The sequence below is a fragment of the Apis florea genome, unplaced genomic scaffold (assembly GCF_048593485.1).
Source record: "Apis florea isolate Af1SG1 unplaced genomic scaffold, ASM4859348v1 contig_3158_pilon, whole genome shotgun sequence".
In the NCBI taxonomy this organism is placed as follows: Eukaryota; Metazoa; Arthropoda; class Insecta; order Hymenoptera; family Apidae; genus Apis; species Apis florea.
Window position 1 is genome coordinate 7,298,152 of NW_028256713.1, and position 27,243 is coordinate 7,325,394.

At 34.9% G+C, this 27,243-nt stretch overlaps 2 protein-coding genes across 5 annotated transcripts in view; both read left to right on the top strand.

The window, feature by feature from the left end:
• The first annotated feature begins 86 nt into the window (after nucleotides 1–86).
• LOC100867107 (ATP-dependent DNA/RNA helicase DHX36) lies at nucleotides 87–4,860 on the top strand. 2 transcript variants are annotated; one of them, XM_086909816.1, is made up of 15 exons: nucleotides 87–220; nucleotides 324–351; nucleotides 636–1,199; nucleotides 1,372–1,561; nucleotides 1,646–1,820; nucleotides 1,901–2,049; nucleotides 2,124–2,256; nucleotides 2,341–2,536; nucleotides 2,654–2,918; nucleotides 2,998–3,290; nucleotides 3,356–3,782; nucleotides 3,861–4,069; nucleotides 4,185–4,267; nucleotides 4,363–4,454; nucleotides 4,537–4,860. In XM_086909816.1, exons 2-15 carry the CDS (start codon nucleotides 330–332, stop codon nucleotides 4,631–4,633), a joined length of 2,895 nt encoding a protein of 964 aa, XP_086765942.1. In that variant the 5' UTR covers nucleotides 87–220; nucleotides 324–329; the 3' UTR covers nucleotides 4,634–4,860. The 2 variants fall into 2 exon arrangements, with proteins under 2 accessions (XP_086765942.1, XP_086765943.1); XM_086909817.1 differs by lacking the exon at nucleotides 87–220 and having other exon boundaries at nucleotides 228–351.
• A 651-nt stretch (nucleotides 4,861–5,511) lies between these two features.
• LOC116415347 (uncharacterized) overlaps nucleotides 5,512–27,243 on the top strand; it is a 102,092-nt gene continuing 80,360 nt past the window's right edge. For all 3 annotated transcript variants that reach the window (XR_015292506.1, XR_015292505.1, XM_086909822.1), the window contains exons 1-2: nucleotides 5,512–6,447; nucleotides 11,046–11,783. The gene's annotated coding sequence lies outside the window, so the exon portion shown is untranslated. The remainder of the gene's footprint in view (nucleotides 6,448–11,045; nucleotides 11,784–27,243) is intronic.

Here is a 27,243-nt window from a genome sequence, read left to right on the forward strand (position 1 = left end):
ATTTAAGTATACATCAAATAGTTTTTAACAATATTTTTTAAAAATGTTTTTTTTGATCTTATGTAATAAATTAATTGTATATTAAAAAGATAACAATTAATATATAAGCTAAATCTCTGGTTGGATATAATATGCACCAATCGTTTAGCTTTAGAGACATTTTTAGTGAAAATGATAATACAGTGTTTTCGAATAGAGCGCCGAATTTGTCAATATTTAAGTAAGTAGTTGAAAACTTTTGTATGGGAAACAAAATGCAATAATCTATAATTAGTTAATAATAAGAATGTTTTATTCTTATCGATTCTTTTCATATTTTTCAGCGAAGAATGCATCCAAGACGTAAACATGGTAAGCAAAATTATTTGAAAATTATAATATGTATAATATGTATATATATATACATAATTATTTTTTGTCTTAAAATTATATCGTATAACTTTATCTTTTTTGAATAATATTCATAACATTTACATGATATATTTAATTATTGTTTTTAAATTTCATAAGAATTTAATAGTATTTAGGTTAGATTTTTGCTTTGATATTTATTAATACTGCAGTTAAAAATGATGATTAAGTTTTTGTATTTAATTTTCATGTGTATTTTATCTTTAACATATATGTATATTTAGGAGGTAGAGGCGAAAGTTCTCAACCTGGTGGATCACATTTTGAACGTGGTAATCGAACAAGAGGTAGAGGACAAGGACATCCACCTTGGTTATCTGGAAAAGAGATAGGGCTTTATTATAGAGATAAGGCTAAAGCAAAAGCTAAACAAAAGGAATCTCGAGTTAAATTACCTTTACATGTTCAAGAAAAAATAAAAAATGTGCTAGAAAATTCTAAAGATTATTATGATAAATTATATAACAATGCATATGCTGAAGTTACATATGGCACATTGGAAAATAAATATATACATATTCATGACTCTCAGTTTAAAAGAAAGTTCATGAACATGGTATCTGGTAACATACAAGAAAATCTTGCCAAAGCTTTAATGGTTAAATCAAAATTAGAAAGGGACATTGAGTTAGATACCAAGTTATTAGCTGAATATAAGGCAAAACAATCTTTACAGAAATATGTGGATATGATAAAAGTCAGATCAAAGTTACCATCATATCAAAAAAGATCAGACATATTAGAATTAATTAAAGAAAATCAAGTTATTGTAATAAGTGGAGAAACTGGTAAGTTTATTTTTTATTTAAAATTAATTATAAATATTAGAATTCTTTTAAACAATACAAGATTATTTATATTTATGTTATTATCTATTTATTTAATGCATGTATTCTATATGTATTTATGATATATTTTTAATGGATTATTAGATACAGCTATTATACAGATGTATTTTAGGTTGTGGAAAAACAACACAGGTTGCTCAGTTTATATTGGATGAACAAATAGAAGAAGGTAATGGTAGTATTACAAGGATTATTTGTACTCAACCTAGAAGGATATCGGCTATATCTGTTGCTGAAAGAGTAGCAACTGAGAGAGCAGAAAATCTTGGTAAATCTGTTGGTTTTCAAATTCGGCTTGAGAAGTATGTTAATTCCTTTTTATTTTTTCTATTAATTTATCTATAGATGAAAAATTACAATTACAAATTGTATTTTTTTATATATAGAATATTGCCAAGAGAGAGAGGTAGTATACTATTTTGTACTACTGGAATGCTATTACAATTTTTACAAGGTGATCCTGCTTTAAAAGAATTTTCTCATATTATATTGGATGAAATTCATGAACGATCTACAGAAAGTGATTTTGTTCTTGCTTTGTTGAAATTAATTATTCCTAAAGTATGTTAAAATAATTTGATTCAGAATAAATTTATATATTATTTCTTCTTATATACTTCTTATATAAAATTATTTTTTAGAGACCTGATTTAAAAATCCTCTTAATGAGTGCAACACTTAATTCTGAAAGATTTTCAAAATATTACGATGATTGTCCGATGATTCATATTCCAGGCTTTACTTATCCAGTGGAAGAATTTTATTTAGAAGATATTTTAATGCTTACAGAGTAAGTTTATACTCATTAAAAAAATATATGAAGACTATTGCAATATAATATAAATAAAATAACTTAAATTATAGATTTAAATTTCCTGCGGCAGCTGCATTGCCTCAAGATTATAGAAAGCATACGAAAAAATATAAACAAGTACAACAAAAAAGAGATGAATTTCATGATGTGCTAGATCCTTACATACGACAACTTATAGCTGAGGTAAATATTTTGCTTTTATTATATTACATATATTTTTTACGTTTATATATTTTTTTTGTTTTTGCTTTATTATATTTATTATAGAAGAAATATCCAAGAGAAGTAATTGATCAATTACGGAACCCATACAGTGAAATGATGTCTCTTGATCTTATAGAACAATTAATTAGGCATATTTGTAGAACAAAAGCTCCTGGAGCTATTTTAGTTTTCCTTCCTGGTATGATGGATATAACAAAGTTAAATAGAATGATGTTAGATACTGGATGCTATTCACAAAGTAAGTATATTTAATTGTAATTGTATTGTATTTAATTGTAATTGTATTTAAATGTAACACGTTATATAAACTGTTTGATTTCATTATAACTTAAAAATCTAAAAAAATTTTTTATAGGTCATTATGTTATTTATCCTCTTCACTCTCGTATGCCAACTATCGACCAAAAACTTATATTTAAGGAACCACCTAAAGGAGTTCGGAAAATTATAATTGCTACTTCTATAGCTGAAACTTCTATAACTATTGAAGATGTAGTATATGTTATTGATTGTGGAAAAATGAAATTTGGTAAATTTGATATTCAAAAAAATATCCAAACTTTGGAACCTGAATGGGTATCATTAGCTAATGCTAAACAGAGAAGAGGTAGAGCAGGCAGGTAAAATATTTCAAAAAAATTTAAAGAAAAAATTAAAATATTTTTTAAAATATGTACTTCAATGATATATATTTTTTAGAGTAAAACCTGGTATTTGTTATCATTTGTATTCTAAAGCTAGAGAGATGACATTAGATCAATATCCATTGCCTGAAATGTTAAGGGCGCGTTTAGAGGAAGTTATTTTGCAAATAAAAATTTTACAATTAGGAAAAGCTAGAACTTTTTTGGCTAGTGTTATGGATCCTCCAAGTTCAAAAGCTATAGATTTATCTTTGGATCTACTTCAAACTTTAAACGCATTAGATGATGAGGAACATTTGACTCCTTTAGGATATCATTTAGCTCAATTACCACTAGATCCACGAACAGGTAATGTTTTTATATTAAGTATATACTTTTTATCAATAACTTTATAATAAAAATTTTTTTATTAGGAAAAATGATTATATGGGCAGCATTATTTTCATGTGTGGAGCCAGTTTTTGCAATTGCAGCCAGTCTTAGTTTTAAAGATGCATTTTATTGTCCTCTTGGAAAAGAAGATCAAGCACATCAAAAGAAACTTGAATTAAATATGGGACAATTCAGTGATCATATTGCATTATCTGAGGCATTAACAGGATTTGAGCTTGCATACAAAAGAGGTTATGCAAGCTCTTTTTGTAGAGAATATTTTCTTTCTTTTAATACACTCAAACTTCTTTCTGAAATGAAAACTCAATTTGCCCAACATTTATTTCAAATGAAATTTATGGAAACAGAAAATCCAAGCGATAGTAATGCCAATAAGAATTCTAAAAATACAATGTTAGTAAAAGCAATAGTATGTGCTGGATTGTATCCTAATGTTGCTATTATAAAGTATGTATCTTTCAAGTCATTAATATAATAACAATTAATAAAAATAAAATTCATAACAAAATTTAAATTTTTTTTTAGAAGAGTTACAAAAAATGGAACACTTGCATGGACTCCAGAAGATGGAAGTGTTTCTGTACATCCGTCAAGTGTAAACGATAAAGTTAAGAAGTTTCCTAGTCCATTTATTACATATTTTACAAAGCAATTATCAACAGCTATATATTTACATGACACTACATGCGTTACTGCACCAATTTTATTATTTGCTGCTCCAAATATGACTATAAGTATGTGACTTTTATGTTCTATATATATATATATGATTAATATATAATTAATATATATATATATATATATATATATATATATATATAATATATTAATATTTTAAATTTTTTTTAGAAAAAGAAAAAGGAAATTATTTTATTAGTTTAGCAAGTAGTCAAAACTTCGCATGCGACTTACAAACTGCACAACTTATTCAGGTATAAAAATAGACATCTATAATATAAAATTTATAATATTTAATAACATTTTAATGAATTGATTATATTAATGAATTTTGCATTTTTTTTTACAGAAATTACAAGAACAATTTAATAATATGTTAGAATATAAAATAACACATCCAGGAATAGTACGTTGGAATAGCTTTGAAGGTGATTTATTAAAGTAAGTTTTATATTTAAATATTTTTTCTATTTCTTATTTTTTTGTATTTTTAAAAAACATTAATGTTATTTGTTGATCATAGTGCTATTATAGATCTGGTTTGTCAAAAAGATGAGGAAATGGGATTTTGCAATTCTAATATTCAAAACTGTGAAGATAATATGTATGATGACGTTTGAATACGATATAATGAATTTCAATAATAATTGCTTTAGAATATATTAAAGTAGCTAGAGTAACTTGAATTTTTAATGCTCTTTTTCATTGTCTGAATTAAATAAATATCTACAAGACATTCAAATGAAATAATTCATCGAATATAATTTTATTATAACTATAATAGATATATCAAAAATATATCAGTTTTGTAATATATATTCAGAAAATAAAATTTTTGAAAACAAAATCAAAAGATATCGACTTTATGTTCACTTGAATTCTATTACATAACTGTAATATATTACAATATTACATATTAATTCTACATATGTCTAATAATATAATAATTTCGAATATAAAAAGTATGATTAATATTTATAAAATATTATTTTATGAAGTAAATAATGGTATTATTTATGCGTCATTATATTAACATATATAATATATAATTTTCCAAAAATTAATTATTTATGGAGAAAATACTGTAAATGAAAACTATGAGTTGTTTTATATGATCAAAAATTGTTTAAAACATATATGATATATTATTCTTAAATATCTTTTTTATTTAATTAAAATTTGAAATGCAATAGAAGAAATATAGTAGATTGAGAAACAGTTATTTAATAACAGAGATTCTGACTTTATATATCAATGATTTGTATCATTAAATAAGATTCTATCAATAAAATCACGAATATCAAATGAAAGAAGGAAGTTTGACAAAGAATTCTTAATTTCGATAATAAGTTTCTCTTCTCCGTTCTGACCATTTGTGCGTTGCAAATAAAAATGAGCCTCGGGTCTGGCACGAGCTGATAGCTACCGCAAAGAGAAGTAAATAGAGGGGAGAGAAAGAGAACGAGTGAAAAAGAGGGAGGGTGGTTAGGAGAGGGACGTTCTGGCAATACACGAGCGAAGCACGTAGCGTCCGATTCAGTCTGCATCCGACCGCCGCGAGTGTCGCGTCGCGAAGCAGTGGTCGAATTTCGGGGGGGACACGAGACTCCGATACGAGTCAGTTCGTGCGAGTAATCGTGATACGACATCACGGTCTTTTATCCCGTATCTAAGCGGGCATTTATTATTCATATTTTGTATTTTTTTGAATCGTGATTCGTAATAAAAGAAAAGAAAAATTAGTGAGAAATCGTAGTTGCGTGTATTGGTGTTAGAGAAAGAAAGAAAGAGCAGGTCACTGAACGACCATACGAAGGTAGGAAGAGGGAGAGAGAAAAATAAAAGACAGACAGAGAAGGATTTTCGTCGCGACATATACACACGTATATACACGTGCGAAAGCGAGGAGAGACGTGAAACACGCGCGTGCGCACCCGCGTAACACATATACACATATAAGAAAGAGAGAGAGCAAGAAAGAGATAACGAAGACACGGCGCAGGAAGAGGCAAGAGAATCAGTGACACTGGGAGGGTCGGGTATTCCTCGTGCAAAACCGCCACCGGAATATATGTCGTGAGTGTGCGGCCGAAGATCCACGGATAGAAGCCGGCGATAGTGCGTGCAGAGCTTTAAGAAGCAAAAAAAAAAAAAAAAGCAAAGACTCCGGGTGAAAAGCAATGCGGGTTCATTGACTGCGTGCCGCGCAATGGCTGCATGTTCGTGGCCGATGCACAGTGCATGTGTGACAGGAGCTACGAGGAGGACGACGCCGAGGACGACGAGGTCGAAGATACCGGCTACGGCCAACATCGAACTCGAGACCTACTGAAATTCTGTTCGAATTCTGTATGTGATCGAGGAACTCAAGGACTATATCTCGATCAAAACTGCGATAACAACGAGAAACATTGGAATTTTTCGTGCTTTTTACGTGAGTAATTTCCGATATTTTATTATAAAATTAACTTGTAAAACTGCATTAAATTCTTTCTTTTTTCTTTCTCTCGAAATTCGTAAAATTAGAAATGTAATCTTTCGCTCGAATCTCGATAGACATGTTCAAATCTCGAGACGCCATTTCGAATTCTCGAATATCTTCGATTTACGATAATCGAAATTCTTGAAAATACCAACTTCATTGCAATATGTGCCGTGCCATTTTAAGAATTCTTGTTCGTAAGATGTTGCGATGCATTATGGCAATACCATTGAATTGACCTAATTTTTTCATTACTTTTACGGTGTTTGGTAATTTTCGTTTTCTCTTTCGTGTCGCGTGAGTACTTGTTTTAAATGTGAGTTTCAAACAGAGAGAACGTGTTTCGAGAATATCAAGGGCGTAAGGTCATTCACTGCAACCGGTGTTTTCTCGTTCAAAGGTTGTTCATATGTCAATGCCCTATTGTTGGAAAATATCTTGATCGTGGTCGGGAAGATATCGATATTTTCTCTGAAATTCTTGTAACATAACAGTAGATTACAATGATTTGGTAACTGTGAATTGTAATTCTTCGAAAAATTAAATTGAGATTCTTAAAATTTAAGTCGAAAATATAAATAAATCTTTGAAGTGTTTGTGAAAATATTGTTGCGTAGTAAGGATTTTACACAAGATTCAACGAAACAGATATTTTCTCATTAAAAATTAATTCCTTTACATTCGAGGACGAACAACTGAAGGACGCGTACGTCATTCTTGCAATGACCTTATCACCAATACGCTGACCTTACCTACTGTAGATATTAAAAACATCGTAACAATATATTTTTGTAATAATACTTAATTGAACAATTGTTGCAGAGTATTAATATTTTTCTTTTAAAAAATATTATCTATATTTTGAAAATTTTTAAAAAACATATTGAATTCTATCAAAAAAAAAAAAAACAAATTAATAGTTTAACTTTTTACTGTCTTTTTATTTTTGTTCATTACTTCACGAATCTTTCTAATTTTATATCTAATCAAGAAATAGTAGACTTTGCTACGAGTTGACAACACTTTATCTTTTTATATGTTGTTTCTATAATTTTCTGTTCATATATATATATATAATTTCTTTTCTCAAAATTCGGAAAAGAATTTAAAACAGGAATAACTGGACGGGAAAAAAGTTCGAATATAAATCATCTAAATATAGAGTACTGACTCGTTTTTTTTTTATCGAGAAAGTTTATTCTTCACGAATACAAGATAATTTTAGTTGCCAATATCTACAAAATGAATAATATTATTAATGTAAGTGACAAAAAGGAACGTTGAATCAGAGAATCCTGACATGTATTTTCAATGATGATTATTTCAATTAAATGTATATTTAATTCCCAATGCTCGAAAACATCGATTAGGTCGGATAGTTGTAGTGTTGAAAGGAACAACTTCGCTTTGGAACAAATCCAACCGGTTAACTTGTGTATTCTAATCGAGTAAATCAGAATAAGTACGTGTTTTTACCCTGTTCACACGTTTGATTTTGTAGTAATTAACTGATGTGGAGATGGAAAAATTAAGTTATACACTACCAATCGATTTTGACAAACAGTTATTTGCATTGTTTATATTTCCTTTGTCCGTGCTAAATTAGTTTTTCCCGGTGCATTGTCATTCGTCTATTCTTATCTCGTCTGTGCACGCGCGCGCGTATTCTTTCTTTTTCTACCGTTCCATTCGTAAAATTAACTGTATGATAATTAATTTATTCGCAAATTCAGTATATTCAATATTCAGATTTGTAAAAAATAAAAATCTAGGAAAATTTATTTTAATTTATTCATTTATATTGTTTGAAAGAAATAAGTGACAACAAAATTTCTGAATTATTTAAAAAAATAATATATGTAATTTTATGATATAATTATTAGATGATATTTTTAATTATACAAAAGTTTTTTTTGTAAAATTTAATAAATTTCATGATCTTTTTGAATAGATTTTGTAATTAATTTTAATTTAAAGAAAATAAGGTAAATTTATCGAAATATTGTTTTAAATATCAGACGTTATTTGTTGAAAATTTAAAATTGTAATTTTATAGATCATCAAAATTCCAAGTTACAATTTCATTCGTAGTTATCGATTGGCTAATCGTGTTCATTGATCTTGTCGTTTAGTAGACTGAGATCGTTGCACCCATAAAACGTACTACTCGCAATGAGATAATTGTTCTTAATCATCGTGTATATTCTCATTGATAGTACGCATCACTATATATATTTAGTTTTATTAAAAATTTTAATAATATATAGTTCTATTTCTTTTTTTCTTGGAAAGTAAAGTGAATCGCATGTCAAAATTGTTGCAATCAAAAATGTTTGAAATATTCAATAAAAAAATGTGAATTTTTAGCACCCACGATACGTAAACAAAACATTAACGCCATATGAAAGCGATAAAAAAGAGAAATGATCCATTCTAGACATTCATTTATCTATTTTTCGATGTTATATTTTCGGTCAACGCTTGTGATCGAATTAGAAGCTATCTTTTTGCTACCATAACCTTACTTAATATTGTCGATTTCTGCGCCACTAATACAACGCGACAAAAGTACGAATCATCAGTCACGTGACGATATATCGATATATCGATAATTTCACGTTTGAAGGTAGATACGCTTGATGAAACTATCGAACGGAAGTGAAAAGGTTAGTTTGTGATCAGTAGTTTTGCGCGAGGCCAAGAAATTAAAACGGCATTGATTGATCGTAACTTAGGACAGTATTACTTGACTCGACTAATTAGAAACGCTTGTCAAAAGCCTTCTCTGGCCGGGAAAGAGGAAGATATCTACGATACACGAGGCGTTCCTCGTATACGTGCCACTCATCCGTGACTAATGCTTAACAGTTGGCGGGTGAAAATTGGCGCGATGTAAATATGGGACGAGTTCTCATGCGCGCGGCGTATATCCGCTCGATTTACTTCGTCAGCTTCAAACACGACGTATAATATGACCTGTTCGCCTCCACCATATTCATCTTTGTTCCCGATCGTAAGAGGATTCCGCAATTTTAAGCGATTGACAAATTTCGATAAATAATCAACGATTCAGTGTAATGGCGACGATTCGGATTATGCCAAGAATTCGGAAGTCAATTGGCACGAACATGGTGTTTCATATTGAGTATGGTGTTTTATTGAATAAAAATAGGTGACCTATATATTGTGCATACATATAATATATATACAAATATTGTATGTTGTTAATACGATATATTTTTATTTCACGAAATCGAAGTGGACTTTTTAAATGCTTCTTTGTCGTTCGGAAGAAGTAAATGTTGCACTGTAAGAAATGTTGGCAACATTTTTTATTTACGTTCCTCGCGATCTGTTTGGAATAACTTCGAGCTACAATAAGCTTCAACGATTTTTACGTTTTGGCTTTGTGCAAGATGAATCATGTTTTTTGGAACAATAAAATATACATATTTTTGTATGTTTTATAAATCAACGATATTTGTCAAAGCAGGTACAGTCTTTTAATATGTTATATACTTTGACAATGTGAAAATTGTCGATCAGAGAAATAACGCTCTAGGCATTTAATTTATTATATGATATATAAAGAATATTTTAAAGAATATTTATCCTTTTCGAATTTCCTTGCAGAAAATGCAATAAATGCTTAATATATTAAAATAAGGGCTCGAAATGTTCAAAATAATTAATGAATCTATCAAAATGATGAATCATATCGGTTATATGGTTTCCAGATAAGAGTGCAAAAAGAAAAATAGCAACAAAGGTTTTGTTTTAGGTTAGGTTGAAAATAATATTTGGATTTTTTAGATATAATATATATATATTATAATCGTACATTCGATCAGAAAACCGCTATTTTCGCGTGAAAAGTTTGTATGTTCCATTTTTGCATCGGTCACGTCTCTAATAACGGATTACCCAATGGACACGATTACCTTCGGTGCTGCTAATAGATGATCATGAATGAACGCGTGAATGCAAGCCGTTCTCTCAGCCACGCGCAAATGCACCATATTTTAAGCACATTTGTGGCACAGATAAATTAACAAATATCAATGGTACAGATTATATTTATAATTTAAAACTAAAAAAATAATAATCCATAAATATTTAGGATTAATATTATTTATCGTATGTGAACAAGATTCTATTGAGAATAAATTAAATTATGAATTTAATTTAATTATGAATTTTCACATTTTATATTAAATATCATATTATAAAATCATTAACAAAATAAATTTTTTTTTTGTAATTATTCTATTATATATAATTATCATTATAAAAATAGAATCAGATAAAACAATAGTAGGTTATTAAATAAACTTTACTTGATAAGTTATGCTCTATTTCATTCTGCTCTTTGAAGTTCATACCGAAATAAGAATTTCTAAAGCTTGTTTTGTGATAATGTTTTAAAGAATGTTTCATAGAATTTTAGAAATCTGTGAGAACAACTTCCATGCTTCTAATTAACTTTAATTAAAAAATCAAACACAATTTCTCTTTCATTTCATTACTAATTCATCTTTTTCTTTTTTTAGGTAAGTGAACTCGGTTGCTATTGGACTTCAACAAAATTCTGCGCATCCATTTGCAGATATGATCTTAATTTATCAGGATACACTAATGAACACTCGATCAACATTTTCTTATAAATCTTCGTAAATAGTCTCTTGAACTTCTTCATTTTACCAAAGACACGAGAATCCTTGACACAGACTTTAATCCAGTTAAATTATCTTTCTTAAATTATCTTTAAGAAAAAAAAAAAAAAAGGAAAAAGAAAAAGCTTATTTGCTTCTACATTGTGCTTCGTGCACCAGATTTACGTAACATAAGCCGTTCGATTACCAATTTTATCCGGACTTAATGCTTGCGACCAGGTGTTTGGACAGAAAATCGGCACGAAGTCGCGGCAATACCTGGAAAAAATGTTCGTTTGCTGACGACTGGCAGCGGCAAAAGCAAGCAGATCGCGGTGGTGAATCGTCGTTGAGAATCGCGTCGGACGTGTTGAGGTGGCGGGACTTGGGTGAGGATATTCCGTCGCGTTTGACGTCGTCGTCGTTGTCGTCGTCGTGGTGCGTTGTTCAGCCCGTGGTTCGGCAGTGAGAGAAAGATAAGAGAGAGAGGCGGGCAGCTATAACCGGCAACCACACGGTGGACATGATTATTTCAAAGGATCTGTTCCTCTTTGGCGACCAAGATTACCTGCGCCTTCCCAGCAACGAGAAGCGCCAGCAACGGGCAATGGGCCGACCGATCATCAATGCTCCCAGGTAAGTGGCTACGATATTTTTACTCGTTGTATCTCAGTTTTTTAATCTTATTTTTCATTCTCTCTTTTCCTTTTGTTTCGTGGATAAATGTGGAAAAAACTTGCTGACGAATACGTTTTGCTCGGAACAATTGGAAGATTGCTTTTGTTAAACTACTTTGTTTGTTATGTGACAACGTCAAGTCACGCATGATAATATTTTAAAAGAATAAATTTATGAAATTTATTACGTTCTTTTATAAAGTATAGTGTGTTTTGGAAAATCTTAAATAGATAATTTTTTCGAGCAACGTATCTTTGAGCATAGTTATTTCATATGGAATAATTATTTTTAGAATTTTATTTGTAGAGTAGAGAAAAAAATTGAACGCAAATATTATCGATTTAATTTTATATTTAATAATTTGTTTGATCCGAGACTAATTATTTTATATATTTTAATAGGAGTTTGCTAGTGGAAAACGAATATTATTTAATATTTTTATCAGTATAATAGGGGTTTATAATTGTTGGTATATATCGTTTAAAAATATTAGAGATTGAAAAAAAAATATTGTATCTTTTTACCGAAAATATTATTTTAAATTTTAAATTTACGGAATCAGACGATATAAATCACACACTCGTAATTGAACTTCTCCAACTTTTGAAATTCCTTCTTTTTTCACGAATATTCCAAATTTCTGCTTACCATCCAGAATCTTCTAAACTATTAATGAACTTGATTCGTTGTACAAAACAAAATTCACAATCACTTCAAAAATATTTACTCCAAAGTGATACGAACAACAACAACAACAACAACAACAACAACAACAACAATAAATACGAGATAATCAAATATCATACTCTTTTTAAAAAAATTCTCGAGAAGACTATAAGATTTTAAAGAAAGAAGGAAAATGGCAATTAACAACGCGTACTAGCGCGACTGTTAAATCCCTTATCATGACTGATACAGTCGATGATCTCTTTCGAAAGAAGACCGAGCCGTCGCTCGCCCCTTATCTACTCGCGTCATAAAAAAATATATCATCGACTAATACGTCGGCAAATCTCGGCGGCGGTGGTGTGCAATAAAAAATGTCGAGAATTGGTAAAATTCTCGTCTCGTCTCGTCTCGTCTCGCGACCTTCTGCCGTGTCAACTCGGGCTCCTCGATGATTCCGCGGCATTTTTTTATTCGTATGGTTTTATTCATTCTCATTATTCAACCTCTCGAATTTATCGAAAGGTTGATCGTTGTACTATGATGCATAGGCGTAAATATGCGCGTCGTCGTTCGAAGATGATAGGACACCTTTTTTAGTATCTCGATAAAACTTAAACATTTGAGGAAGATAATACAGTTGAACGTCGTATTAGAATTATAGATGTAATGTAAAATAAGATAGATAAATGTAATTACGTTATTTTTAAATCGAATGCAAGATGATTCTACATTCGATTCGCATGCATTTTTCTCGAGTTTAATTTCTCTATCGGAAAAGACAAAGAACAATCCATTCCACTTCCTATCTTCTTTCTCTTATTCTATCTCCGTTTCTCCCTCCTCGTTTCACGTCTTCTTCGACAAATTTATTTATAAAAACAGCGTTGTTTGTCGTGGGCTGATTTAACGAGCGTCGACACACTCTGGTTGCTTATTTGTGCATGTGTTTGTTTGATCGTGCCTTTTGTTTCCTTGCCTCGTCGACACATTCGTTAATACCGCGTAATTCTGGAGCGCGGTTCGAGATCTCTCTCGAAATATCTCTCGATTCCTTTTGTTTTTCCGTTTGCTTTGTTTTTTTTTTTTTTTTTTTCTCTCTCTCTTGATTTGTAATTCGTCGCGTGACGAGTCGTCTCTTCGAGGAATATTGCGATGAAATTTTCCACGTTGGGCGTGGATTTTCATCGCGATTTCGGGACGAGATAACTCTCCCTAGGGATTTTGGAGGGCTTTGCTGCAGAGATATTAGGGATTTTCCTTATTCTCGAATTTTTACCGACACTATATAGCCCCATGATGTGAATTTTAATACTTTCCTAATATTTTTACGTATCTCCCTTAAGATTTCACTTCTTCTTTTCATCGTGAAAATTTTTGAAGATTTTTAAAAACACTGTTTGATTTTACGTACCTCAAAGCGACGATTTTGAGATGCTGTAAACACCTTTTCAATTTTCGTGGATTAGACAGTTACACGTGGTTTAAATCGTTTAATTCGACTAATGTACCATTCTGATTAGTGTAAAAACTTTTATAATTTTTTGCTCGTGAATTTTATCGATCTCACAGCCGTGGATGGATATATCACGCGATGATATATATATATATGTACACACGCAAATTCCTCACGTTTCATAATTTCTTTCTTTACATAACAAATATTTCAATATTCCCCCGAGTACAATTTCGTCCCCTCCCCCTTGGAGAAAGAAACTCCACCTTTCATCTTTCATTAACCGGTGCTATCATTTCCAGGTCCAATTTTACACCTCTTCACATATCAATTGGCCGGTTTCTCTTCATTAAATTAGACGTCGGTCGCAATCGTCCACTTCCGCCGACAGAGTGAAATCGGAGGAGAATGGGGGGAGGGGGCTTTGATCAGGTTTTGGAAACCCGTAACCCTCTAATTACGCGTAGCTCGGCCACATCTTGAAAAGGGTTTTCGGTGGAAAAGAAAGTTGCAATTTCGTGTCCACGAGCGAGGCAGCACCGCACTCTTCGGGGAAGCAATAAATCGCGTTTTTCGACCGGAGGCGGACCTCTCCTCCTCCTCCTCCTCCTCCTCCTCCAGGGATCCGTGTTTTCGAAAGCGTTTCGAGGTATCGATTACCTTTTCGCGTGTCGTCCTTTCGAAATCGTACACCGCCAATCGTATTTCCCGGAGTGAGCGGATGAATTTCGCGCTGAATGTCGACGTTTCTGGAACGTGAAATGCAAAAAGAGCGAAAAAATAAGAGAGAAGCGCAACGAAGTTGCGCGCTTCGTGTATATACGTGATGCTCCTATATAAATCGTGTGTAATCACGCTTCGAAAATGTGAGTGTGAAGGAGATTAGCGGTTGATTTTTTTTTATCGGTGTCAACGAACGTCGTTGATACGAGAGAGAGAGAGAGAGAGAGGGAGTGGGAGTCTTGGCGAAATTGTAAATAAAAAAGAAAAAAGGAAAGGGAAAAATAAGAACGCTCGAAATAACGAGCGTTATCATATTGGATGCGCGGCCCTCCAAGTCTGATTTTTCGAGGAAGACGTTCGTAAATCAAGCTTTGTTTCTGGTGTAAAAATGCGACGTGACAGATAAAAGTTTCGCGTTTTATCTTCTCGCGTGTTATCTTACTCCTTGCTACCAGCCAATCAATATCCAAACTTTCGTCGAACATTGTTGGTCTTGGACACATGTTGTTCGCCTCCTGCGATTATTTTTTTTTTTCTTATTCGTGATAATTCGCTGAAAATACGCTCGAAATTATTCCATTTTTAACATTTCGTTGTTATTACTTTCAAACTAATATCTCTAATTCGAAAATTCCTGTGAAATGAGATTGAACCATTAACAACAATTTTCTGAAAACCCTATCCTCAAATCTGTCTTATCCGATACTTCTCTTTCTCCCCCTTTCGAAGGAGGAAGAAGTAGCTCGATATGATTTAACGTGGCTATCTTACTCCTACCGAAATAAAACACTCCTATACACGAACGCATACACGTCCGGAGACGTGCAAGATATATATCAAACGTTTGTTCCTTTTTTTTTTTTTCTTTCGAACATTTTACGCGTGTCGGAAACGAGAAACGACGCGTTGAAAGATCTCGAATCTCCTCGTCTCGGTTCGACCGTGGAAAACCTTGTCACCTCTGCGCACCGGAGAAATCCGCCGATTTTTCTCACTCGGCGACCGGTCCACGCCCATGCGCCCGCTCCCTTGCCCACGCGACGATAAGGGGAATGCGAGCGTGTACGAAGAGTGGGTCACGCATGGGGAAACTGGAACGGTTTCATCTCGAGGCGGAAGACTCGATTTTTCTCCCGAGGAGAAACCGCCGATTTTTCTTTCGATCGGGCCCCGGTTTCTAGGTTAGACACGTGTAAAACGCGCGCGGATCAACAGGGCGAGCCGTGGATAATATACATCCACGGCGAAATTACTTGGATGTTGCGCTTTTTTTAATAATTCGTGATGAGACGTGAAACGAAGAGGGTTTTTTCTCCTAATCGAAATCAGTTTTTTCCAAATTTATCTCTTATAAGAATTGTTGCGCTTTTAATTCGTGAGATGTGAAAAGGGTTTTTTCTCCTAATCGAAATCAGTTTTGGTTTTCTTCCAAATTTATCTCTTATAAGAGTTGTTGCACTTTTAATTCGTGAGATGTGAAACGAAGAGGGTTTTTTTTTGGTTTTCTTCACCTTCAAATTTATCTATTTCTTTACTCATATAATCTATCTCGTGTTATTTCCCAAATTTTCTATAATCGTGTGGATTATTGCCTCTCGATACGACCTAATTTTTCTCGATTTTACACATGCGTGGCCCAATATCTGAATCTAGATAGAAAAAAATAATGAGAGGTAATCGAAAGAATGTCTTAAATTTTTAACGTTTAACGTTGGTACTTTGGAATGCAATGCGAGAGAAGACAAGGCAGGCTGCTGTTAACTGTAAAGGGTTGCGAGAAGAGAAAGCGGCAGACACTTGAGGGAGTCGTAAATTAAGCCCTTCTCCGTACCAGGTTGGAGAATAAATAATGGATTCGCGATTTTGAAATATTCTTGGAAGATTTTGAAACAGTCTTCGGGTTAAGAAGATTTGCCGAATTAATTTATTTAAATTTATTTTGAAAAAACTTTCTCACTTAAAGTTAAAATTCTTTTATAATTCTCTCGAATAGAAAAGTACAGTTCTCGGATAATTCGTTTCGATCGATTAATCAAAATATTCGTATCATTACGATAATTTTTAACATCTATTTATTATCCAATAAATCCAAATTTATTCTCAAGAAAAATTTCATTGATTTTTCGTTATTTTATCTTATTCAAATATGCGATGCTGCGTTTATACTTGTTCGGTGACAACATAGACGCCACATTTTATTTTCCAATCGAGTCCTCTCCATTCTATTTCGAGCCTTGCAAATAAATAATGAAAACACGACGCGAAGAGGTGTGTAAATCTATTTCAAATTTCGAACGATTCCATCCCTTAAAAAAAAGAAAAAAAAAAAAAAGAAAGAAAGAAAAAGAAAAAGGAAGAAGCATCCGCTCGCACAGTTGCGACGAATCGAAAGATTTTCGGCTACTTATGCAACACCATGCATAAAACCGCGGTTACTATTTAAAGAAACGCATCGAGAGCGCCGCGTTATCTCACGAAGCGAGCAAGTCGGGATTCAAGTTCAATTCGGTCCGGTGCAATGCACTTTGGCCGTGTTCTTTCGAGAGTGGATGGAATGATTCATTCGACGGAATTAGTCAGAGCCGCGAGAAGATCGATCGTTGGAAACGTTGAGAGAGCTCGATTTCACGGCTCGATTTCGATTTGTCTCGGGGAAACCATTTGTCGATCCACTTTGTTTCCCTTCCTTCCAATTCCCCAATTTCTCTCAGGATTTGGCAAAAATTCATTTACGATAATGGACGAAACTAAGAAAGTCTTGGGGGATCCAAACTTCCTCTTAAAAACCGAATGATATTTCTCAAAAATTGGACCGAACGAATCCAAGATTTATCACGCGATGCATAAAACGATACAATTTTGAAAAGTTTCCAATTGGTGGAAGGTTAAGAAGATTCGAACGAGAAGGAAAAATGGAGAAATGAAGAGGATCTATAGATAGAATCGAAATTGCCGAGACGTTAAATTATCGTTAAGGGAAAATAGGAAAAAAAAAAAAAAAAAAATGACATTTTCATCTCAAGTCCTCGCTTAAAATTTATACACATTCACTGCCTTTGTGGAATAAATGGAACGATATAACGTGGGATCGAAATAAAATTTAATTCAACACGCAAATAATAATAAATTTACCAAAATTTATGCCTCGTATTTAATAATTCTAAGCGTTAATAACTCAATAACGCGTGGATTATTTATTCCATAAATAAATATATATAACGTTACTTTATCATGATGTATTATTGGAACCAGTAGGATACTATTTTATGTCGACTTTACTGGGTCACCTGAAGATTGGCCGCGACAATTTTAAATAAATAAAACGATCAATAATCAGCATTGGAAAACACCGCTGTTTAACACGGGAATCGTTAAATTATTCACAAATCGCGGCTTTCAGATATCCAAAAATGTATCAATGGATTCGATTAAAATTTTACAACTTAATAATAACGTTATATACGTATTACATTAATCGTCTAATAATCGTCTATGATTATCTGGTGGCATGGAGTCGCACGAGCATCGCGTATGTGCAATAATTCCAATGTTGAAATTTAACGTAAAGGAAGAAACGTATTCGAAAAAAAAAAAAAAAAAAAAAGAAGAAAAAAACAAAATTCAATTCGCATTCAAAAAAAAGAAAAGAAGAGAGGAAAGAAGATAAAATAAAAGGAAAAAAAGAAAAACAAAGAATACAAGAAATAGTTGAATTATTCACACAGTGCGTGCAGCGTGGACAAGGAATTCACGTAGTTGGAAAAGACGCGTTTCGCTGGAGCAGCCACGACGACCTCTCCATAAAAGTCTCTCGATAACTGGGTTTCTCTCTGGCGTTACTTCTCGCGACATCGCATTCAAAACATGATCTCCTTTCTTTTTCGCCTTCTCCACGGACTCTTGGCCACTTTTCGCGATCCTTTGACGAGGCCCATTCGAATATATACATATATATATATATATATATCGAGTATGAAACACTCCTACAAGCTATTCCATTGTCTTTTCAATCGTTCTTTTTCTTTAAAAATTATTTAAAAAAACTTTTCTTAGGGGAAATTTTTTGTAAACATTTTCTCTACACTTTTTATTTATTGGACAAAATTTACGCGCGTCTTCCTCGTAGTTTTTTTTTATTATTCTGTAAGATCTTGCAAAGAAGGATTTTTTTTGAATCGATGGATTTTAAAAATAAGGAACATCGTTTATACAAGGAATCGAGCAGTTTAGAAAGGATTGGAGTGTGTGTGAAAAGAGAACGCATGGATCACGTGGAAATACTTGGAATACTTTTATTAGGAGAGGGAGGCAATTTCTTTTTCGAAAAGAATTTTATAAAGGATATCTTAAAAATTCGATCTCTCCGGCTGATCCCTCGAAAATTCCTGGTCGAGTTTGCGCTATTGATTTCATGCGTTATCTCTTGCACGCTAAATCGTTCGTTACAAACAAATATACACTAGACTTCTCGAATATGTTATTCGTAGGAAAAAGTCTGAGGTATTCGAGTCTGGATACCTTGATAAACAAGTTTCAGGCTCAATGTACCGAGTCACTTGTGTGCAGAGACTGCATTAGAAAATGAGCCACGTTCGAGAGAAAGAACGATATAAAAAAAAAAAAACAACAAAATGTACAAATCATTTTCTAATATTAGTTACAGTTTCAACTGTAGCAAGTTCGACAAACAGATACGAATAATTCCTATCGTCGATAGGAATAAATATTGGAAATATTTGCACAATTTTCCTATCAATTTTCTTTTCAATTATTTCGTCGATTATCATCGAATTATCCGCTCGTAGAAAAAAAAGAAAAAAAAAAGGATCGACAACAAAATGTTCCTCGTTCGAATCTTCGAACAATGAATCTTCAAAATGTTCGAATCTTCCGTTATAATTAATCACCTCGTTCCGTGTGCTGATTCTTTTAAACTGACTGCATAACAATAATATACAGCAAGCGAAGATCATTCTCAAAATCCGAACATTCCTCGAATTAATATTCATTTCTGTTCTACGCGTATCTAGAAACAAGAGGAAGACGAAATGTTCCTCCCTTCGGCGAACATTTAAAAACTTAAGCTTAAAAGCTACGGCTACGATAAATAGAATATAATAACGCGTGAGACGCGTTTCTCCGTGGGGAAGGGAGAAGAGGGGGAGAGGAAGAATGAGGGGAGGGGGAAAAAGTCGTTGCGCCTATTTCGCCTAGGTGCGCAAAAGTGGAACGAAAAAAAGAGTAGCGGTGTAGCCCGGTATTCCGAGACGGTGAGATGAAATCGAGGACGGTGCATGCAGGCAACCGTGCCATTAAGTAGATTGAATATTACCCTATATTCGGTGGAGAGGCGCGCAATCAATAATGTAGAAAAATGCGCTTATTTCCCGAGCGTTGAATCGGTTTCTCTCGAATCAGTTTCTTCAATTTGCCACGGAATTGCGCCTCGGCGCGCGTTTCTGTTTCCACTCCCTCCCCTTCTCGAGAGGAGGGAGATTCCCCCGGACCGTTACGTTTTCACGACTCGGCACGAAGAGTCGGTGTGCATTTGCATTGGACGGGTGTGTGTTTTTGCGCCCGGTCGGTAAGGTCGATCGATCTTGAGCCGTGTTTGAAGTTTACTGAGGGTAATGTCAATGAAGTTGGAACGACTCCTGATTGCTCGATTAGAATGTAGTTCATCCGTTTATTTTTGCACGCGGCTACGCACAACTTCGATTTGCAATTTGATGTTGTGTTGGAAAATATTGCAAAATCGTATCGAGAAATTTCGTTTTATCATTGCACGAAAATGAATAGCCGAATGGATTCGACGAGTTTTGTATATAGATTCGTATAATAATATACGGGCAAGTATGACTATGCGAAATTCGCTTCGATGGATGTAAAAATTATAGTGCCAGAATTATGGAGATTGACGTAATTGCGATTCAACGTTCAATTTGCTTATTTCGAACGGAAGGTGAATCCTATAAGATCCGCTTCGCAGGATTTGAATATTATTCTCACTCGGTTAAGATATAATTGTTTATTCGTTCCACTTGTGAAGTACAGTCTCACTTTTGCCAACTCGCCTTTGCCAACTTACTTACCACTCCTACTGATCCTACTACTAATCTTAGTTGAAGTACAATAGTTGAGTATATAATATACAACAGTAGATGATTTAACGGTGTCACCTTTAAAGCTCAATCTTTCTACTGATACACTCTTTGTTGAAGTTGATTTAAAAGATAGATTCTACAATTTGAAAAAATTATTGGAAAAACTATTCTCTTCTTTTATCCCTCGAATCGAGAACATCGTCATCTTTCGTTCCCGATGATTCCAAGGTTAATATGAAGTCGAATTAATCTTACAAAATGAAAAAAAAGAAAAAAGAGAGAGAGAAAAAGCGTGTCTGGAAAATACGATCTGAATCAAACGCGCATAAAACTTCGCCTAACTATTCCCTTCAAGGACTAAGAAGTTGAAGCGCACCCCAGAGAGGAACGAACTCGAGGAATGTTCGATGTGAATGAACTTCTCGTAGCCTATGAATGACGAGTGTTTGGAGTAGCGTAGAAGGGATCGAGTGGCTGTTTAGGGTTGAGCTTTGGTTTCCAGTGAAACCTGTGTCGGAACGACTTCTAGGAACGCACGTGGAGCATTGAACTTAACCGCGTCAAGACGCCATCATAAATTTATTATCGCAAATCGTAATTAGAAATTGACTTATCACTGCACGTACGGGAGAATCGATTTCACCAGTTGCTGCTCGCAATTAATGTCGATTAATCGTGGCGAACAATCGTGAGAAAAATGAATGGGAAAAATATTTTTCTCGTTTTGTTTAATTTATTTGGAATATCGATCGTAGATAATATAACAGCTTGCAAAATTTTACAACTTGCTCCATGAGATTTGGGAGACATTTTAAAAGAGGATTAAAATAATTTGGAACCGCATTGACATTTGAGGGACGTTGTACTTTAAAAGGGGTTGAGATCACTACGAAAGCCGAACGAAACTCGAACTTTGAGAAAATGTAATTATTTCCTAATCTCGATTATTTTCTTTCATTCTCAAACGTGTTAAACGTAATCATCCTCGAGCATTTATTCGAAAGAATTTGTACTCGATTTTCGAATTTCCACGTTAAAATATTTTCCTCCTCCTCCTCCTCCTCGAGAAAAAGAACATGGCTGCCCGATCGGCACGATGAGACGATAAAAGGATGCTTGGGAGAAAAAGATTTTTAAGGAATTACACGAGACTCGAAACGCGTTCTCTCCACTTCAACCCTTCGCATTGGCACGAATTGGTCGAACCTGTTCCATCCCATTTGTAAGATAGTAATTTTCGAGTTTGAGCTTAGCCGAACGGACCAGCTCCCTTTCCAACTGGCGTGCTGATTACGAATGCAAAGAGCAACTGTTAGCCGTGTTTAAATGATAATGAGAGTAGTAATTGAACGATTTATCACCGATTAACGTGCATCGGTCTGTAATTTCTCTGTTATAAATATACCAAGGTACGAGATGATAATTGTGACCGTGATTTTTATCCATCGGGATTCGTCCCATTCTCGCGTATTAATTAGAAGAATATTTCTTGTTCCAATTCGTAATCGTATCGTCGAAATATATATATATATATATATATATTTCAATTGGATACATTCGTCTTTAAACACGATTCTATTCGATAAAATAGAATTATATATTGGGTCGATATTTTCTTAAAATTAAGAAACAAACGTTCCAAAAGTTTTTACTGTAAAAAAAAAAAAAAGAAAGAAACGAAGCTCAAAACGTTTATATCTAAAAATAGGATTGTTTTAATTTGTAATGGTCGATTAAATTGTCTTCTTCTAAAAATTAAAATTTTTCGAAATTGTATCGGGCCAAGCTTTGATCGAGACTTTTCTTCGTCGTATAATATTTAGAAATTTCTCATCTTCTTCATGCAAAAATATGGAGACGTAACTTATAAAAAAAAAAAAAAAAAATAAAAAATAATTCCTCGAGAATCGAGAATTTTGAACGTAGAGTTTCACAAGTTCAATTCGAGGAGGAACGAACAATCGAAATACGAAAATACGAATTTAAATCGTGCCTTTATTATCATCGAAAATCAATTCTTCGCCGCGATACCGGAGTCTCGAGAACTCCGCAGACGAAAAGAAACTTTCGACCGAATTTTATGCAAATTCGAGTCTGTTCGCCGTCTGTTTTGTTTGCAAATTTAGTTTTACCCGGTGACATCGTACATTTTTTATTCCGTTTATTTTTTTCCTTCGACACGATTCAGAGAATTTTTCTAATTTCTCTGATTCCGCTATCGATTCGGCTCGAATTTACGCTCCTTTTTCTCTTACGATAAAAATATTTCATCTCTCTCCTTTTTCCACACAACAGCTAATTACTGCTGACCCAGATTACACGCGAGATAATTAAAACTACAACTTTAAATCATAAAATGTAGCGAAGAGTATAAATATTTTACATTGAATTCAGTTCAGAGAGAATCGATTCCTTAATTTTCAATTTCTTATTTTTCTCCGTTATCTCAATCCGGTCAAATCATCCTCTTTTAGAAAATTTTCATAATCGTTTCCTCGAAGAATATCGTGGTGCCACAATAATATGCAACAATTTATAGATGTTAATTGCACAGCGTGGATACGTATTAACGCATAACGATCGGCGTATAATAATTTGTCGCGACATCTCTTTATGGCAAAGGAATTAGTACGGGAAGAGGAGGAAGGCCGAATTTGGCCGTTCGTGAATTAACATTCGTATGAATCACACGATTCGATACGTAACATTCCAATAATTATCTCACCAATTATCTACCCAACCTTCCGGCTTGATGATTTATTTTATTCCCTTCGAGCAGCTCTCTGTCGGCAATAAAACGGCAAAAACAAGAAGGCTCGATACGACAATGCTCTTATCTCGCTGCTCTATTTCCCGATCTATGAAAGAGACACTTCAATATTTCAGATCGAAGAAATCGAGTGAATGGATAATGATAATCGAACGATCACTGACCTCTCCTATTTTAATCTATCATCCAGTTGACACGCTCTATTCATCCGTTCTTTCTTCGATACAATACGCGAGCTTGAATTTATTCCACGGCTTGATAAATATTGTCTCTGAAATTTCGTAATCGTTTGTTGTTTATCAAATTTTTTTCTTTCTTTCTTACAATCTTCCTGATTTATTATTTCCTAAAACACTCAGCCACAGTTTCGTTCGTTTCAATTTCGCTGCACCATCGATATATATATATATATTCGCAACGAAACGACAGAGAGAGAAAAACTCTCGCAAAGATAGGCGATCGAGCGGGCACAATAGCGGCACCGAGACACCTGCGATCGAGCATAAATAATCCGGCGAAACGAGCGCGCGTATATCATCCCCTTAACCCGTAATGAGTTGGCGATGAATCTTGCGAGACGTTTGGGCGTTTCGACGGGCGGCCGACAAACGGGGATCGTACGAACGCAACAACAACAACAACGCCCCCTGTGAAATATACACACCACGGCGAAATAAAATCGTCATGAGGGGGCTCGAGGCCCGTTTTATCTAGATCGAAAAACTGGATCCTCGGTTCGAGCGAGAAAACGAAGCTATCGCTTCGAACGATCCTTGAAATTATCTCTCCAACCGTGCATTGTGAGTGGAGTTTTGATCCATCAGAATTTGGTAATATTGAATCGTAATGGTGAACGGTGTGAAACAAGGCTGGTAGCTAGGAGTACGCTTTTCACTCAAGCTAGTTGTATGGATGGAAACGTTACGTTCGATTTCGATCCTCTTTCTCTTCGTTGGAACTGAGCTCTAATAAATAATATCTGATCTCGTTCAAAATCAAAATGGAGTATATATATATATATATAACTTGGTTATTTTTTGTTAGACGAATCGAATGTTTGATAATTTATTCTACTTCTTCTTCGTTCAAGATTCAATATTCCAAGGCCACGCTTTGAAAGCATTTCGTGTTTCCAAGAGATTTCCAAGAGATTTCAAACTGTTTTATTGCATCCCTCTCGAACAGCACGGACGCGTTCCAAGTATCGTGTCTCCATCGAAGGAGGCTCATAACGATCAGCCTCCGCCTGATTTTTCTGCCCCGAAACGAATAATTTTCTCGCGAAACTATTTTTTGCCCTCCCCGTAAGATTACTTCATTTTTAACAAATACGCCGTAATTGCGATCGCCGCGCACGCACACAAATACCTTCGTTTTGCTTTGCTTTGCGCCGTGAAAATGATCGTGGCGGGTAAGAAGAAAAATATCGTTTCGGCGAAGCGGCGGAAGGCCATCATTCCGGATGACACCGCGCGATCACACGGAATTTTAATAGTTTCGGCCGTGTGAGTGAAGGGAATGATCTCTCCCGCGAGACTGGCACTGACCCCCTTCTTCTCTCGAGCAATCCGTTAGAGAGTTGATTTTCCATTCTTCGCCAGATTTTTAACCCTTTCGCTACGGAATTATCCTTCCGGTGGCATCAATTTTTTTCACCGTCGAGCGCCATTTTTGCCATTTGTGGTTAAATTAACTTGGCATCCTCCAAATATTCCTTTCCCAGCCAGACTGGAATTTGCGATTCTATTAGTCTCGCCCTAGTTATTAACCGATAAATTTGTTCCACAAGAATCGGTTCGATTCGTCTTAAACGAAGGTATTTGCATTCCTCCCCTTAAGAAGGGAATATACGGCCCCTCCTCCTCCTCCTCCTCCTCCTCCTCGTTTCGCACGCGTTCGTCGCTTTGGAGCGCACGCAGGAGGAGAAGAAACACGGCCGCCGTGTTTCGAAAGAGGAGAAGGTGGAAGCCGAGCGGCGCGAGTGAGGCAGGTCAGGCGTCCTCGGGGAATGATTCATTTTCAGAATGGGGCCCCTGTTCATCGGCCAGGCATTCGCATGCCTACCTCGTGGTGACGAACCAACCGTTCCCTCCCTCAATTTCTCGCTCGATCGACTCCACGGCTCTTCCTCCACCCCCATTTTAATGGTCTCGATCTTCCTGGATTGTGTGTATATATGATAATAAGTCCCCTCGATCTCTTATCCTTTTCTAATTTTCGATTGATTATCCACGCGACGAAGTCGAAAAATCGATCGTTCCTTTTTCTTTTCAAAGAGTTGAGAATTTTGAAACTGTAAGATCAATCTCTTGGACGGATTAAGAAGGGTTATCGATCGAGCGACAAAAGTCCCTAGAATGTAATTATATCACATGCATATATCTAGGTAGGATGGCGACGTACGAAGTGGAAAGGGGTTAAATTTACTCGTCAGGTTGATTTCATTTAAGCCGTTTCATCTCCTCGGAACAGGAGGCGGTAGTAGCGTCGTAATTAAGCACGAGTTGGCTTGATAAAGCGGCCCTCCGTGGAGCCATAAACCACCATTACCATTAACGCGACCAAGATAACTTGGAAAACTCTCGAGTTGCCTTATCTTCGAAACCCCGTTATCGGATCCCCCTTTCAACTTCGATAACTTCAAACCTCTCGCTAAACCTAAAACTCATTCCCCCCTCCCCACCTCAATCTCAAAATAGAAACGTGTGTGCCTCCTATATATAATTGTCACGAAAATTTCCCGATATACTTTCTCCAAAAAAAAAAAAAAAAAAAAAAAAGATTCCCTTTCAAACCGCCCAATTTTCCCGAAATCCTCTCTCTCTCTCTCTCTCTTCGAAATAAATAATTTGCGCGAAAAGAAAAAGAAAGTAAGGGTGGGCTCGTTACGATTACGCGTATATATCGACTCAGAGATACACTCTCTCTCTCTCTCTCTCTCTCTCTCTCTCCCCCCCCCCAACCGCTCCTCTTTATATTCACCGTGCGTATTCGTATGAACGGGCCAACGACAGAGAAGCGAATACCGCAGACGTCAGCGCGGCGCGAGCGTAGAGACATCCGATGACCGTATGCAAATCGCATCCTTGACTCGGCGAATGCAAGTACATAACACGGACGTGTACACTCCGTTAGGCGTTGGTGTATATACCTGCGTCAACGTGTCAATGACCGGCGCCGGTTTTATTCTCTCGTTCGCCTCGCGTCTCTATGGTCCTTCGTCGTCGTCGTCGTCGTCGTCGTCGACGACGCCCCCTCCTCTTTCCACATGCGTCCCCGCACGCGATTCGTATTCATATTCGTCTTCATCTTGATCTTCAGGGTCTCTAGGGGAGGGAGCTTTCTCTGTTATCTGTACCGGGTGAAGAATTTTATCGAGATCTTGTTCAAGATGTTTAATTATTCGATAGATATTCGAGCGATGCGTTCGTTCGTTCATTTTTAATTCAATTCGAAATTCGAGTAAATGTTGTAGTATATATATATATATCAGGACACCGTGTATACCATCGTGCAGTTCCTCCTAAAACGTGGAGATTTTTTCATGGCTGGTCGAGATACGGGCGCCTCTCGTTTCCCCTCCTGGTGGATGCCAGCCACGGTTATTCCGCGTGACTTTTATGCCTCGTAACTTAGCCCGGGATTAGGACCCGTCCCTCCTCTTCGAGAGTAGAGATCTTCTTGTTCAGGAGGGAACCA

Excerpts from the sequence above, each read along its gene's own strand:
- LOC100867107 (XM_086909816.1), top strand. The coding sequence starts at position 330 with ATGCATCCAAGACGTAAACATG. Across the intron at positions 1,200-1,371 it reads TGTAATAAGTGGAGAAACTG|GTTGTGGAAAAACAACACAG; the intron begins GTAAGTTTATTT and ends GATGTATTTTAG. Across the intron at positions 2,257-2,340 it reads TACGACAACTTATAGCTGAG|AAGAAATATCCAAGAGAAGT; the intron begins GTAAATATTTTG and ends TATTTATTATAG.